General features: G+C 41.1%; 1 protein-coding gene across 1 annotated transcript in view; it reads right to left on the reverse strand.

The window, feature by feature from the left end:
- b4galnt4a (beta-1,4-N-acetyl-galactosaminyl transferase 4a) overlaps nt 1-8172 on the reverse strand; it is a 140361-nt gene extending 132189 nt beyond the window's left edge. Inside the window, exon 1 of the mRNA XM_053886676.1 lies at nt 7303-8172. Coding sequence (XP_053742651.1) covers nt 7303-7531 — 229 coding nt within the window. The 5' untranslated portion in view covers nt 7532-8172. The remainder of the gene's footprint in view (nt 1-7302) is intronic.
- Nucleotides 8173-17419: the final 9247 nt, after the last annotated feature.

Below are 17419 nucleotides of genomic sequence, written 5' to 3' on the forward strand. Positions count from 1 at the left end.
GGAGGCTAAATTTAGGGAAAGTGACATCGAAGGTAGTCATGACGATGGAAAGGTTCAGCAAATATGATCTCTACTCAACACAACGCAGGGTTCCACACCAGAAATTATATGTGGACATCCAACGCATCCAGCGGGGGGTCAACAGTTCTACTCGGGGAGGCAATTATGAAAGTGATTTTGAGCTTATAACTTGTTTATGAGTCATTAAAAGTACTTTGACCCAAATACATATTTTTAGAGCGCCAGTGAAGGCACCAGATTTTCACTCGCTGACTCTGAAGTGGCTTTCTTGCGTTGAGCTAGTGCTTTGGATTATTTATAGAAAATATGAACACTCATAAAAACATTGTTTACAATGTCATGCTCATGGAGATTACTGAATATCCAAAACGTCAACAGAAACCATATGAGTGGCGCAAGGAATCTGACACTGATTTATTCAAATATTTTATATAAAACAAAATTATATATTTTTAACCAATTATTCTGTTTATCTAATTCTTTTTTAGCATGTTAAATATCACTGATGGCAATGGGCTAAATGACAGGTGCCAGTAGAAAAGGTTCACAAAACATACACTAAACAGAAGTGTAGCACTTCCTACAGAGTGGCATTTTTTAAAAAGATTTTCAAGTTCCACCAAAATGCAATCGTCTTGTCCTTGTTCCGTTCACCAAAAATGTCATGAAAATTCATTTGTCTATTTTCAATTTTTATTTATTGGAGACTATCACACAATTGCCATACAAAAAAAATGCATCTGGTTTTTATCAAGCTCTTATATTAATAACACAAGTCATTAATGTAGATTCCAGTCACAGAAACGTGAAACTCAAGAACCACAAGCCACAACTGGCCCCTGGCATAATTATAAACAGCCAATGAGATAAATAGAACAAATAAAACAGCGTTTTAATCATACCATGGCAGATCCCAGATTGTTAGTGTTATTACAGTAATGTCACCAGAATACAGGTGTTTATTAATGCGTCTAGTTCCACCGCCATGTTTATGATGTTAAAAATAACGTAGGACTTCCGTCTGAATGTTAGGAAGAGCTTAAAAGATTCCAACACCACACCTTCATCTCCTAAATACTGTCTCCCTGGGCAACTGAGAAGCCAATATGTCCACAATCCCGAGACTTCCCCTTTCGCACTTCCTATTCATAGCAGTGACTGGACGACGTACACATGTGCGGGTGGTTTCATACATTCAAGCAAGAAAAATGTGAGAAGGTACGCGTGCACCTCCGCAGTCAGAGTTAATCAATAGAGGCCTGTATTTAGCCGGCGGCCTCCTCCTCCTCCTCCTCCTCACTGGACCTGTTGATGCTGGGAAACAGGGAGGCTGTTGTGCAACAGGGTGGCCACATAAATGTGCCACTCATCGAATATGCAGAGCTTGACTGCCTGCAGAAACATTCCCTTCTTTGAATTCCCACTATATAAGACCCGTCAACGCTAAAAACCATGTAATTACACCTTTCCAACACATTCTATCAAAACACTTAACAACAAACTGAAATATGAATGAAAACAACCCTGTGTCACACTGGTTCTGCTTTCTGTCCAATTGTATTATACTGAGTTTGACTGGAAATCAATTTCTTTTCCCTTTAATGAGTTTCCTTAAACTCACTGAAGGCACAATCTGAGCAAAGCAAAGCACGGGGGCCATATGTGGCCCTTTGGATCTATTGATTCGGCCCTCATGAGCTGGACGTAACACTATTAAGTTATTACAAAACATTGTCATGAGTTATATTGAGATACTGAGAATACATTTCATAAAATGATCATGTTTGGTCTTTTTATATTTTAGATGAAACATATTTTATAATTATTTATTTCAGATATTTTATTTTATCTTGCATTTACATTTGAGATTGGAGAACATACTGTATATTACCATAAGTAAACTATGTATTTGTTTATGTACTACAAACATATTAGCTGGTAATTAACCGATTAGTGTCTTGTAAAGCTTTTTTTTTTTTCTCGCGGTCTGAACACTATGGATTAAACAACAACTGGCAACAACAGCTAATGTATGTATATTTACAGGCTAAAAAGCATCATGCTGCCAAAATATTGAGCCTTGTCACATCGAACCAATGAAATCACAGGTGTTTTATTGACCTCATAGCGCTCAAAATGCCTTGTTTCACCCGTGTTCACAGCTCCGCCCACTGAGCCAATATCCTGGAGGACCAGAAAGAAGAAGTAGCGGCTGAGACCGGCTGTGGTGTCGGGATTCAGACACATGGGCAAACACAGCGCAATTTGAGCGCTTTAATGTCATTAAAAGATGTGAGGAGTTCATGATTCAAGTTCAGAACATTGTCCAGTTGGTTTCATGAGTCAGTCTCCATCCCGTTTTCAAAACTAGTTTAGAAGTGATCCTCATGCATTTTTTATTCACTGACCTTTCAACGGCACAGACAGCACCACAGTACCCGCGGCTTATAGACCTCTGCGGCTCATGTATGAACAAAGATAAATTTTCCCTCTTAAATTTAGTGGGTGTGGCTAATATTCAGCTACGTATAGTCCGGAATCAATGTAAAGTAAATACAATGTCTTCACTTACAAACTTTTTTTTTCTTCTATAAATATAATTATTGATAATAATTGATAATTTTTTTATATGTGGGCACTGAAACACTGAAAAAAATATAAATATAAATATAAACAATTCCAGTTCTGAACTTGTTTCAGGGTTTCTTGAGTAAAATCAAAACTGTTTTGCATCACATATGTCATACTTAAGAACATAATACGGGGCCTCACATTAATCTTTAAACACGACCTTGAACAATTCTCTGACCAAGAGTAATTACTAAATGCGGCGAATGAATTCTGATCACTCAGAACTGCGACAAATATTCATGTCTTCATTGTCAAATTCACAAAAAGTGGTCATCATCATTCCCTCACGCAGCATCAGTCAGTGTTGAATAATTTACTGGCAGACAATGGCAGCCCATTTCAATGAGGCAGTTTAATGAGACAATTGTGAATCAAAATAACCTTGCGATACTCCATGACTGTCATCAGCACAGTGAGCACGTATGGATGATGATGAGGAGGGGTACAGCCACTAACTGATGCAGAGTGAGACTTTTATTGACTGTGCGAAGAAATAAAATCACATGGTATCTTTGTACTAACTGTGAAGTTAAGTAAACTATGCATTTTATTCTTATTTGAATGGAAAAAACTGCACTACTTTTAATTTAAACACTTTAAACACATTTTAATTTTAATTTTATCTGAGACAAGAAGGGCCAAAAAGGTGTTACAACTACCTTTTTGTCTTTGGGTTTACAGAAAAATAACAACAGTAATAAACAAACAGAAGAAACAATTGTTATAACTGAGTTATTACAACAAAAATCAATATTTCTATCTTCATTACAGCTTGTGTAAATGATATCATATGTCGATGTTGTTTGAAACCAGAGACTTCAATGTGCACACAATCAGAAAAACTGTATGTAACGCAGGTGCAACTTAACTGGCCCAGCCCATGCCAAAGCCTTCTAGAACTTAAGGTCAGCTGAAAATGATAGCTGAGGATGATAGCTCATCTTTGCTGTATCTTGTTTGAAAGATTTGATTTAATTCCCAATTTGACTAGGTTTGTCAGAAAACATAAGGAAAAACACCTGGGATGGACAGAGAGGCAGGCAGATAGATAGATTTTCCTAGGAGCAGAAGCACATAGCGGATTCTCTTTCATTGCTCATGTAGAAGAGGCTCACATGAATCTAAATTCCTAATCCAGCAAAATTAGAATGTGACTAATTCCAATGCCTGACGCTTGAATTGAAATATTAAAACTGCACCACCTCCATGATGAGCATGAATGTTGAGAGTGAAAAGCAAGCGCTCCACATGAATATTCACGCACTTCAAGGCCCCTCACTTCCTGCGTCTGTCTGCGAAGGCTCCGGTGCACGAGGGGACGTGTTATTCATAAGAGGTTAAATGAGTTGACCCGCTCAGAAGCCCGCTAAAATGGAAGCCCGTCAATTACAAGTGGAGACGAGCATGGCAGACCAGCGACAGTGGACGTCTTAAAACAACGCACAGCTCTGAAAAATATCATTTGATCTGTTTAAAGAGAGAGCGGTGGCAGAGTTGTTAACACAAAATCAACACCGCTGGCAGCAGAATTACAGAGGCTGAGTAAATCTGCTTGGACTGACACTGACCTTTTATTACATCCACTTCAGCGCTCCTATGCGCCAACACAGTGACGGTATCGGCTCACCAGCGTGTGCCGTGTTACACAAAAGCCCCGCAACAGATCCGACCGACAGAAGGATTATGATGTAAATTAAAGCCGGCTGATGTGGCGGGAGGTGTTCCACACTGGCTAATGGATATTGGTGAGCATTACATTGATTGTTCTTGTGTACGGGTTCCAGTGTGACCTAGTTTGATGGCTCACTCCGGAAATAAAAAACTTGTAAGTGGATATATTCGGGTTCACTTTGTTAACATTACCACTGCCCAACATTCTGACATCAGTAGGATTGATCTCTTTTAACGAAATCAAAGCGGTTGAAATGAAAGTCCGGGAATTAAATGCCTCATTTTTCCCCCTCTATTGATTCCTACGGTTCTGGCAAACGTGGAATTTCTCACTTTTACAAGGAACACAAACCAAAGTTCAGTCCTCCTCAGTACTGGGATCATGATATTGCAAAATATTTCAGTGGAAAAAGTTCACTTCACTGCATCAAAGCTGAACCAGGGAACTGGATGAGCCAACTGTATGAAGGGTGGGCGAAGGGACTTTTGCTGTGAAGCAATAATAAATCCACATCAGCCATAAATACAAAGTCGGTATCTTGCTGCTACAGTACAGTACAGTACAGTACACACCAAGTCAAGGAGTTCTCTGTTTATCGGTTCTTTTGCAGTAGGAAATAAATGTCTGTATCTGTGTGACTCATACAGCTATGCTTCTGTATTCAGTTTGATCTGAGTCTTGACCTTGGTGCGCGACCAAATCTGCATCATTGGTCTTGGTCTCGACTCTGTCTCGGGCCGTCAAAGTTTTGGTTTTGGACTCTGGATTCTCTGATCTCACCATCGACTCGGTCTCGACTGCACACCACTGTTAGATGACTGAAGCTCACCTCACACTTTGTGTCTCCCCAGGAGCTAGTCTAGGAATGTGTACAGCCAATGACATCACATCCAGTTTTCATGGAAACTTGTTAATGATAGCGACAGATCCAAACAATATTTAGGTTGGTCACTCAAATCTAGGACTAGATACTACTTTTTAATTGGATTTGGAAAAGACAACATGTTCTCCTGTGGTGACAATTGTTTAGGCTAGCAGGTCCTCATTTTACGACTAAAATTAGAAAAAAGTAAAAAAAATAAGTTGAGCGAAATAGCCAAGATTATTAAACTAATGATAAAATATACTGATTATTATTGTGGATATAAAAGGGTGTTAATAGAGCTACAAGTTATTCATGTACTTGGCCTATGTTGCTACCATAAGTTATAGACTGACAGACATTTTCAGCTCTCATTTTCAGTCTTCAGACACCTCAGCTTGTATGTTAACTCTGGTTGTTGAGCGAATTCACACGTCCATAAGAATCAAGAGTCGTATCATGAAAATGTGACCTTACGTGTTGCTGGGAAAATCCCAGTGCAGAGATCAGGGACAATCAAATGACTCCTTTTTAACCGTGTGTGTGTGTGTGCGGGTGTTTATTTATCCTACTTTATGGGGGATCAAATCTTGACAAAACACCATCCTTGTGTGGACCATATGACTTTGTGGGGACATTTGGCTGGACCCCACAAGGTTAAGCCTCAATTTGGGGTCATTGTAATAGGTTTCATTCTGGCTCAGACTCCTGGTTAAGTTTAGCCATTTGTTTTGGATGGTGAGGTTTAGGGTGAGAGGCTGGGGAAAGCACTACGGCAAAGAGAAACCACACAATGTCCCCACAAGGATAGAGATACAAATGTGTGTGTCTTGCTCAAGGACAGCTTCATAATCAGCAAGTATCACTTTACACAGACAGCTGCAGCGCTATCCTCACTCAGCCGTAGATGCGAGTGACGGCTGAGTGTTTCATCCTCCCACAATAAACAACATTTTATTAACTATTCACCCCACTCCAGCTTCCAACGCAGGATTTACGGAAGGAAACGCGCAGCACACAGCATCAGCTTGAGATGTGTCCAGTAGCCCGTGGTACTTTTCCAAACCTGTGACCTCTGAAGCCACCGTCATGAAAAGCTCTTTGATTATTTATGTTGAAGGCGGAGGCCCGGCTTTCAGCTGGGCTTGCGACCGACCACCGCGCTCTTTACTCAGGCCGGAGAAGGAAGCTTTTGTGAATTTATGAGACACACTTCCCCGCTGTCTTACTCCTTGCAGCACACGGCGGCTTCCCAAATCAGTTTGTAAAAGTCAGCCAGGGCAGGTTGTCACATTTGACATGAGCCTATTAAACTAATTTCATCGCTGGAGATATCTGACCCGATGATTAACTTTACGAGGGAATGTGTGTCATGGCGCAGTGAACCAGCTTTAATAATCCTATAATAATCTTTAAGGGCTCACTTTGACTTGTCTCATGAGAGTCAAAATGAAGCTACTCAAGCTGCATTTTTGCACAACACTCAATAAAGCATTTTGACTATTGCTACTTTAAAACATTGTTCTCATACGTATTATATTGAAATTCTCCCTACTTGGTAATAAAAACAATTATTCTTTTGTGTTTAAAAAAAAACACTTGCCACTGAAAAACCTTTCACTAGATCAGTTATGTTACTTTACTTTTTTTAAGATAGATTTTTATACTTCTTGACTTGCTGTCCAATATTAGAGCCAACTGAACGACCACATATTAATCTTGCTTATACATGGAAAACCCTGAGATTATTTTTTAATAAACTCAATTTTACTTTACACTTTTTAAAGCAATGCTTTATAGTATTATACCTCGCTGGTCAGTGTCTCAGGTGGGTGACCTTCTCACCTCAATGGAGACTTGTTCAGGTTCATGACAGTCATCAGATTAATATACATTTGTTGACACTAACAATCATCCATCACTTTAGGTAATTTAAAGTCGAGCAGTGCACCATTCAGATGACGACTTATCGAGGTAAAGCAAAACATTTGAAGCTTCATTCACTCCATGTTTTCCTACAAAACACGCCTCTCCACATGAGACAATTGGAGGAGAAGGTGTTCCATTTGAAGTGTGGGAACTAACCGGTGGGGAGGAAAGTTTCAAAACAACCGACCTTTTCCGTAGTTGAAGTGCAGCTTGATGGTCTTGCCCTGGTTGATGTGCAGGTAGGTGAACCACACAGCAGAGGTGAGCAGCACCAGCAGCAGCAGGAGCTTAAACTGCTTCCGGATCTTCTTCACGGGGAATCGCAGCATCCTGGATCGGACATCCTCCGGTGGTCGGCGCGGTAGAAAGTCACACGTAAAGATCCGAAGTGTCTGGCCGTGGGCAGCGCGTCTCATCCGCAGGAGTCTCCCGGCGAGTCCCCGGTCGCCTCCTCGGACCTGCTCATGGCTTCCAGCTGGGGAAAAGGCTGTCGGATCACCAGTCAGTTAAGAGCAGGAGCGCGCAAAATAGCAGTCCGATAATCTTGCGTAAATCCCTCGCAGCTCCAGTCTGATGATTTTATCGTCTCTGGCGAAGGATCATCCCTGACACGGACGAGGTGTCAAAGAGGGAGAGGAGGGTGGCCACGCGCGCGCGGAGCGGAGCATCTCCTCGAGCTCAGCTCCAGCTTGGAATGGAGAGTCGGACTCAGATGGAGCGTGTTTTTATCGTGGTCCCGGGGGAGGAGGGGCCAGCGGCTGTCAGTAAACGCTGCACCCACGGAGGTTTAAAAACTGCGGGGGGAAGAAGGAGTCTCCAGCCATGTGCTCCCTTCTAACAAGTCCAGCAAGGTGAGGTCACGCGCGGTTAGCTCGGTGTTGTTATATCCACTCAAGCGCCTCAGAAGCATCGTCCACCTGCGCGTCTCGGCAGCCTCTCGCCAACAACAGCGACCGTTTCACAATTCGCAGTCGCGAGTCAGAGGGTTTTGTTCTCACGCGCTGTCAAGATATCTCCCCTTCCACGGCGGAATAGCACAGGACGCCCATCAATTCAACATCTGAACGGTGCGGGGCAACCTAACGCAGGGGGAGGCTGAGTGGCAGTCACGGAGAGCCAATCAGACGCCAGGGTGAGCGGGAGGGGCGGGAGCTGGGTCGCTCTCTCCGTTGCTTGGTTACTGGTTCTGTCTTCTGTCCAATAGCAACTTGTTCGGTTGGCTTCTCTGAACTCCATCCCAGTTTTATCAACACGAATTATCACCTCTGGAAAGTCTTTTTTTTCTTTTTTTTTGCTTCGATGAGTAAATCAACAGGAGGTATTGAGGTGCTTCCAAGAAACGGTTCCGTTTCACCCTGCGTGTTCGGCATCAGATTAACTGGTCAGACTGGGCGACGAGTCTGGTTAAGCTGGTCTTTACAACAACTCCTATTACTGACTTAATGGAAGAGGAACCAGGCAGTTACAAGCTTGCATGGTGTCGAATATGAGTCTTTTTTTAATCTTAAAAATAAAATAAATTTAACCTTAAATGTGAGGAATCATTAAGAAAAAATGAACATTTTAGTATGTGAAATTATGTTGTGAATTATGATTGGAAATGTAAGAGTCAGTAAACATGGGTTATTGCTAAGACCGAAAATACGATTAATATATAAACAATGCTTTGATTTCCCATTAATTGATGACAGGAAACCTCTTTTTTATTATGCTATTATATTTTTATTTATTGAATTTTTTAACATTTAGCCTTCTCATTTTCCCCAAATTCCCATATTGGTGATTGGAATATTGTTCGCGGTGATGTTCGACAAAATTTTCAGTTACTTTTCCTGATGATTTCAGGCATGTTTTGGGCGCATTATTAGTTATGTTGTATCCAAATGAAATGAAACAGAGTTGTCCATTTAGTGAGCGTCCAAGTTCGGATCGGTACCATCAGGTTCGACACAAACTGCTGTTGGCTGCCACCTTCTGGTTAGCAGCAGAGGATTTGTGAAAACTGATAATAGTGACTCAATTCAGCGCAGAGCAATACATTTTTATAACAGTACTGTAATAAATGAGCACTAAAGGACTGATTAGAATTGTTTAAGTTAATAACATGTTCGTTGCCTTTTGTCCAATGAATAGGTTAAATCTAGTGCCACCACATTTTCAGCTGCTTGTATTTTTAAATGACAAACCACACAGTGAAGTTGACATCTGTCCGTCAAGCTTTCTTGTAATATGCATAATAAAAAAGACGAAGTCACACACATTTACATACTATTATAAATACACCTATGTCCGTGTGCTCTGCCTTGTATCCAACTTGTTTTAAATGTCTTGAATAAAATTGTTTTTTCTCTTGCATTGTGTGCTGCTGAATTTAATTTTCTATTTTTAAGCCCTCTCTACAGGAGATAGAAAGGAGCAGGAATTAGACTAACACAGAGTAAATATAAGTCCGGATGAGCCGGAAAACAGAGTCCAAAAATAATTTGGTTGAAAAGATGTTCACTGCTGCCCCGGAAAAAACACAATTGGTGGGAAAACAAATGTATTCACATGGCCCAAAGGGAGGAGAAACGTTTCACTGGGATGAGGTACACCGACTTCAACTGTTTACACCTGTTGTAGAACCAAAAACTCTGAAAGGCAGTGAGTGCAGGAATCTGCCTTCCTTCCTTGGTTATGACACCATGGAACAATGTGCCACCTCTATCGCTAAGGAATTGAAGCACTACTCTGAGGCGTCCCTAGCTGCTGAAGCATCTCACACCATCCCAACATCCAACGGAGAAACCTCATTTTAGTTTCTTAAATTGACCAGTAAATCAAAAACTGTGACTTCTGGCTCAGCTCTTTCTTCATCACAATAGAACCAATACAGAGATTCAACTTTCTACCTTCCGTTCATTGTCAACAAAACAAGCGGCAGTATGAGTTGTCAGTTCTAACAATCTCTTATGTACACTAAAGTAATACCAAATATATACATTGTGATACCATTTAAAGCAACTATAGGCGGTTGGACAAAATAATGGAAACACCTTAAATCTGAAAAAGCTTTCATGCTTTAACATTTTGTCCAACCCCTGTACTTTTGTTAAAGTGAACCCTTCTCATTAATGGATGATGTAGCCCACGTTGAGGACAAGAAACTAGAAGAAATGGAGAGTGTCATGCATAAAGATACCTGGTCTATTTTGAAAAGCCCTTGAGAAACAACTCCAGTTGTGGCCGAGGTGATTACTAGGAACATCTGTGTGCAGTTGGTTTCACAGATGAGAAGGAAAGTAGCTGATGGGCAACTCACTGAATCGTAGATGGATCGTTTGGCTTGAGCAGGTGTTTACTGATAGCTGAAATATACTTTGCCCCAAATCCATTCAGGGATATTGCAACAGCTGGTGACACCTTCAAATAAAAATGCGCCCTCACCAGCTGTGGAGAGGAGATTGTGATGACATCTACACAGGTTCTTCTAATGACTTCACCATTCAGGCCAGTTTGAGGGAGTTTTTTTTTTTTTAAAGAAACTGTAAGTTAGTGATGTAGCTATTGATGTCATCTCTAAATCCAGTTGTATTTCTAAGATGGGATTAAGCTGATTTGCTTACTTTGGCTCAGAGTTGTTTACTAATCTCGGTGTGAGTTCGGATCAGAAGGATGAAGTCGAATAAATGAGACGCTGCTTTCATCTGTACACAGCTGGATATAGCAAGTCAATAGAAAGAGAACTTTGCAGAGGCGATCTCGGCATGTGAATGCAACGGTCCAGCTATGCTAAGCGAACGGTTGCATAATGAATCCAACAGACAGATCAAAGGACACAGACCTGCCGTATAATAATTTGACCTCGATTCGGCCCAGCAGAAACGTCCGCATCAATCCAACCACGGGCCATAATCCTCCATGGATTAATAATGTAATCTTCAGGGCAAATAATGAGCGCTTCAGTATTTGTCTGAGCTAGAAAAAAAAAAAAAAAAAAGGTGGGTGAGGCTTGGAAAAAAAATACAGTTCACCTTGCTGGCGCGGTTGCAAGGAGAACCACGTGTATTTCATCACAACGTTGGAGTTAAAAAGTCAAGTGTGTGATTAAGAAGTCCTCATCCTTTCTTACCTTTTTTCTCGGCTCGTTAGTTTTTTGTGTTTCATCATGTGAATTGGTCGTATCTGACTGGAGGCGAAAAACAAGACTTTCATTTCATTCAGGCTGTCAGAGTGACTGGTATTTCTTTCATCTGAGCGCAGGCAGGCGTCCGAGACGCAGTACAGTCACAACCAGCATCGCCTTCCCGAATCGAATCAGTGTCCTTTTTTATGCAGTCAGTCGGCGTTTTACGATGCCAAAGCCCATCTGTTTCTACTACGCTGGCCTTTCTGCTCGCGTGTCGATGTGGAGGTCAATAAAATACCAGAGTAAAGTATAAAAACCTACATTAAATCATCCATTACAACAGCGTTTATGTTCAAAAGCCAACATTAGATTACTAGTTGGATCATTTTAAACCTTCAAAGAAGCACAGTTTTTCTCAAATACAGGGAATTATTGTGCTTACCAGACACTGAGAGAAGAACTGTGCTTAAATTAGAGCCTGAAGTTATCATGGCTTTTAATGGCCCGCAGGATGATTCATCTGAACCTCCAGGGACCTTCAGCACGACTCAGAGAGGAGGTGACGTGCAGCAGAGTGACATGGTGTCACAGGCGGAAAGTGAAACAAAGAAAGAAGATGGCATTTTCTCAGAGAGTTCCAGTCCACAGGGAGGCATGAAACCTCAGCTTGCACTTGTCACTGGTGTCAAACTTAGGCTCTGCAGCACCGCATAAACCAAGCGTCACGTTTCCACCAAAGATGTGATGCAAATAATCAAAGTGGAGAACATCCTCTTTAGCTAAACCTTTGTTTCCTCTTTTGTCTGTCTTCATCGGCTCTGCTGCTCATTATTCGTCCTTCGTCATCCTCCATCCTCCTTCGCAGGCAGCGCAGCAGCTCTTCCGCTTTGATGAGAGATCTGAGCTGAAATGTCACAGGGATTAAGAAGTTTTGGCTCCTTGATCCCGTCCGGATCATTTAGTCGCCCTCACAGCCCGAGCGTTCTTCTCTGCTAAAAGGTGAAATTTCAATACCACACTGTCCGATTGAACATCAAAAACATTTAGAATCACTTTCTCAGGTAAAAGACATATTGATGAAAAGTATGACAGCGCTTAACTTTCTCCCTTGTAGTTTCTCCTTTCATGGTTTAGGGCTCTGGAGTAATGCGGCATTCATTTGGGTGTTGCAGACTGTGTCAAAACTTTTTTTAATGAAGGCCACATGCGGTGATGTGGGAGGAAAACTGTTCTACCTGAAAAATAAGAAAAACAACTGCATTGCTTTTAGAAAAATTAAAATAAAATTCTGTCTTCTTTAGAAGCGTGAAAAAAACATGAATACAACAATTCATCTGAATACTTGGAGCGGCAATATAATGTCAATATGTGATATCTTCTTTTCCTTTTCTTTTGTTTTGTAGCTGATTTCGAAGTACAAGAGGACCTATTCATTTTTGTCTTGGTGTGACCCAATGGAAGCAAAGGGAAAAGGGAAAAGGGAAAGCAAGGGTCCAAGGATAGGACCTTGTGGCACTTTTTCCAGTTTGGTATGACCTGGACATTTTGAGGCTTGTGTCATTCACAACATGAAATTAGCTGTTTTATCACATGCATTATGTCAGTAATAAACCCAGTTTGGTTGAAAACAGCAGCCTGTAAAGACAGCGCAACAGAAGACGCTGAAGCTTTTACATTGTGATACATTAATCTGGGATGAAGACAGGAAATATGAGTCAGCAGAGAACAAGGTTCTATTCTGTGTAGTAGAGAATATGTTCAGGATCAAAATGAAGGCGGATGAAGCGATTCTGCAGCGTGGGTTTCCTGAAGCTTAAGGCGAGAAAAGTTGAGCTGCAAGTCGTTTTTTTCGAGGGGGAAGACATAAAGAGATGCAGTCGAACTAGAAACAGGGCAGGAACTAATGTTGGATAGAAACAGAGTTTCTCAATTCACAAGTGGATAACCCTTCGTGGGTAGCACTGTCAGAACAATAGTTGTTGTGATGCGGTGCTTGCTCTTTAGCCAAATGAAAGTGCAAGACTTGTCATGTTGTAGTCAAACACTCGCTAATTTGAATTTCTCTTTGTCGGACTACGCAACCTGGATAATGCGGTTATTAGCTGGACTAAGCTAGCAAGTAGCCAAGTAGCTCGACCACAACTGGACTGGGTGATGTGCGCCTGCGTGAGCTTCAGCTAAGTAGTAAGGAGGTAAACAAACTCGTAGATTAATCACGGTCTAATGATGTCTAGTAACCTTCTATACACTCACGAAGTCATGTGTGGAACCAGATGCAGTATGTGTGTTCCTTGGTCTTAGCCGATGTCTCTGCCGAACACATAACAAACCTATTATCAGCTGTGTTTTGTCACATTCTGGAGCATCTGGACTCCCCAGGTACTGTCAACATCGGGTCTTCCCGGGGCTGTGCTCTCTCTCCATGGCTCTTCTCCCTCTACACCAACTGCTGCGCCTCCAGCCACGTGTCCGCGAAGCTGAGCAAGTTTGCGGATGACACCACCGTCTTCAGGCTCATCTCAGATGGAGATGAGTCGGCTTACAGGAGGGAGGTGTAGCAGCTGGTGTCCTGGTGTTGCCACTCCTTCTGCTTCCTGGGAACCACCATCACTGAGAGCCTCGAATGGGAGCTGACCATCAGGTCCATCATCGAGTCCATCCTCACCTCCTCTATCACCGTGTGGTACAGCAGCGCCAAGTCCAGGGACAAGAGCAGACTGCAGCGCATTGTGCATATAACAGTCTGACGGCTCCTCGCTACCCGTCATCTGTGTCTGTTCTTGTTCTACTGGCAGCAGAACAGGAAGGACTGAAGGGCTCCCGGCGCCACCCAGGGAGGTGCATTTACTCAGTAATTCGACTTCCTCTCCACTGCACTGTAACCAGAGAGAATGTGACCCAATCATACGTGATGTACATTTGCGCTTCCTCTAAATTTTTACTCAAGTGATTTCCTTACTTTAAACTATTAGACATTTCTAGCACATATTTCCGTAGCCCATACTATTGAAGTGTTCCCCAACCTGTGCCATCCCCTTGACTTCCTTATATTAAATCATTTTCTCTGTGACAAGGTCAATGGATCTAATTCTTAACCAAAGGTGAGCGTGTAACAAAGGATCAATCCATGGTTGGGTTTTGAAAGCATATTGTGAGCCGCCGTTCCGTCGAGCTCCTCCATAATGAAAGGTTGGTGTGCGCTCAAAGTTTAACAAGCTCTGTTCTGAAGTTTACAAGAAGGAATTTAATCATTTCTAAATTGAGCCCTAAACACAGCCTCCCACTCTCACACTCTTCCACATCTGTTTTCTCTAAACACTTTTCGACAGTTTGGAAATGAGACGTCTCGAGAGACGTGCTGTTTGGAGGGAAGAGTTTAGCATCGCGCGGCTACAGCTGCAGGCCAATTAAACTGCAATGTGCTTTTATTTTGTTCCGGCAATAACTGGTGTCAAAACCTCAACGCATTTCCACCGTAATCACCTTAATTGTGTCTTATACCAGCTACTTTCAGTGAGAGGATTTATTTTTTTTTTTGTCTTCAGTATGCGTCCTCTTACCTGAAGCGAAAAAAGGGATTGCAAGCTGAGAGCTTCGTTCTTCGACTGAGAAGTGGCAGGAATAAAAGTTAAAAATAAAAAAAAACAAGTCACTGCTGATACTTCATGCTGCGAGTGCTGAGAGAAAAATCTAGGTCATTTCTCCATCATTAGTATGCCAGCCAGGTGAAGCACAAAGAGGATTAGAGCGAAGTGATGCCAATGGGACTTTGTTGAGCTCCATTCTCTTTCTCCCTCTTTCTCTTCATGCAAACAACAGTTGCTGCCACCTCCAGTGAGACATGGTCTGCTCTTGGAAACATGAGATACACTATATTGACATGCTCTAATGAGGTTCTAGCATTTGATAAATGTTGCACACCACACTGAGCAGCCAAATATTCCTTTGATTAAATATAACCTGACTATTCTTTACCTTTTCTTTTGAACCAAGAGGGCGATAAGGAGTTCACTTCAACAATGGTAAAGTTTATATGCTTTGGAAAACACACGAATTGTCAAGTGGGATTATCGCGCTGCAGGGTCCTCAAAAATGAAAGCTTGGTTTTATGATCTTGAGGAAGGCTTTGGACCAGACAGCTTCCTGTGGAGGGCTGCAAGTAAGCTTTTCTGGTCCTATAAGACCATACATATATATATGAGCTCATGAGAACCACATGCAGCCCTCACAATGTCAGAGTAAATAAAAGTCAATACCTATTTCTGTCATATATTTAAAATTTTAGTCGCGATGAATCGCACTCAAGCCGCAACACTTTTAATCACAGGAAAATTTTATTAACATAAGGGTGATGCTTTCCTCATTCAGACTTTTATCCAAACATCTACCAGTCTGCACCCTTATGAGGAGCTTTGTAACAAAACAACAAACGCATGCTATCACCCCAGAAAACTTCTCACGGAACATAATAAATAAGTACGGATTTCATCACCTTTTTTTTTTTTAATTTAGCATCTATCATTATTATTTACTTGTTTATATATATATATATATATATATATATATATATATATATATATATATATATATATATATATATATATATATATATATAGTGAGTGTGTTCTTTGTACGTGAAATATTTTTTTTAAGTCTAAAAATCAACACTATTTTTTTTTTACAAGCTAATTTACGAAGGTCCCTTTCTCCCCATCATGTTCTTCGACGAAATGACAGCATCTTTTTTATTTTCATTTTTTTAAATCTGCCGCAAAATCGTACATTTTTGTCCACAACAATCAATTTTGAAAAAAGTCCAGGATGAATTGATAATAGATACTGCCAAGCACATTTTTAACCTCAGAGGCACTGAATGGTCAAAAACATGCTTAAAACATTACATAGTAAGTGACAATGACAGAAAATGCACTTGGCAAAGATGTTCATGTTTGGATTTACGAGTGTTTGGCTGTGTTTACACAAGCTTGCTGTGTTGTTTTACACGTGTGCCAATTAAAAATAGAAAGCCTGTTCTCTCTCTTTATTCATTGTCACCATATCAAATATCAATAGTTCATAAAAACCTAGGGGGTATGAAAATGAGCCTTCAATAGCTGAGATGGAAATGGAAAGTACAAACAATCTGTTGCGGTACAACTTTTATCGCTGATTGTTATAATCAAAACAAAAATACTGAAGCAAATAGCTTGTAATAAAGGGTCTTTGCATTTAATACCCTATTTGATATTGTTTAATTTACCTAATTTAAGTTACATTTCAGATTATTTTTCTTAAGACCTTCTGCTTTTTAGCTTTTCACAACAGGCAACAACATTCCACTATTCTCTCATGCCTTATGCAATATTTTTTGGAGACCAAATCTTGAGTATCAAACAGCCTTTCTGAACACATTTCACAATTTGGGAACAATGGACCTTCTATTTGTCACTGGCCCAATGCCCGGCCCCTTGGCTGAATATTGTTGGGGAAGAAATGAACGCACATATTGAATGAGAAGAAATAATGAGAAATTCTCAGAAGAGGTTACACAAACAGTTCACCTAAAACATGGGACAGTTCCGTCCAAGTGTGTTGTGAAATCAAAAACATAGACACATGGGGTCCACCCACCAATGAAACAGTGCAAAAGCCTGTGTGACCATTTATTCCTGCATATGTTGTCTGCTATGGAATGCTGGTTTTCTGTCGAATGAGATGATACATATCACAAGGATTGATGCAGAGATTTTGTAATAAACAGTACCATCCCACTGACACAGCAAATGTCTTCATTCTTCAACACGTTCCTCAAGCTGACACATCTGGGGCCTCATGCTAAAGACCTGCATAAATGTCATACTGATACATGGCGTTCCAGGCCTTCATCTAAATATACAAATCATATGTAAATGATTCATGCGCAGGAGATACCCTAGACCAGAAACTTCAAATAGAGAGAAAAGAACGCTAAAATATGACGTTTTCACAAGCGCCCTGTTTGGCTTTGATGTTTCAAAGAATAGAAGGAGCATCACCCAATGTTTAACCTTATCAACCCGTTTTTTGTCTTTACTTAAAGTGGCATAAGACCAAGTATTTTTCTCTTCAACAAACTCGACTGAGGAGTGGGGTCCAGGTTGGAAATTAGATCCTTCACCAGGGGGAGTTGTCCAAGCACCTGTCTTTGTTAGTCAGT

This window comes from Synchiropus splendidus, chromosome 14 (genome assembly GCF_027744825.2).
Source record: "Synchiropus splendidus isolate RoL2022-P1 chromosome 14, RoL_Sspl_1.0, whole genome shotgun sequence".
NCBI classification, from domain to species: Eukaryota; Metazoa; Chordata; class Actinopteri; order Syngnathiformes; family Callionymidae; genus Synchiropus; species Synchiropus splendidus.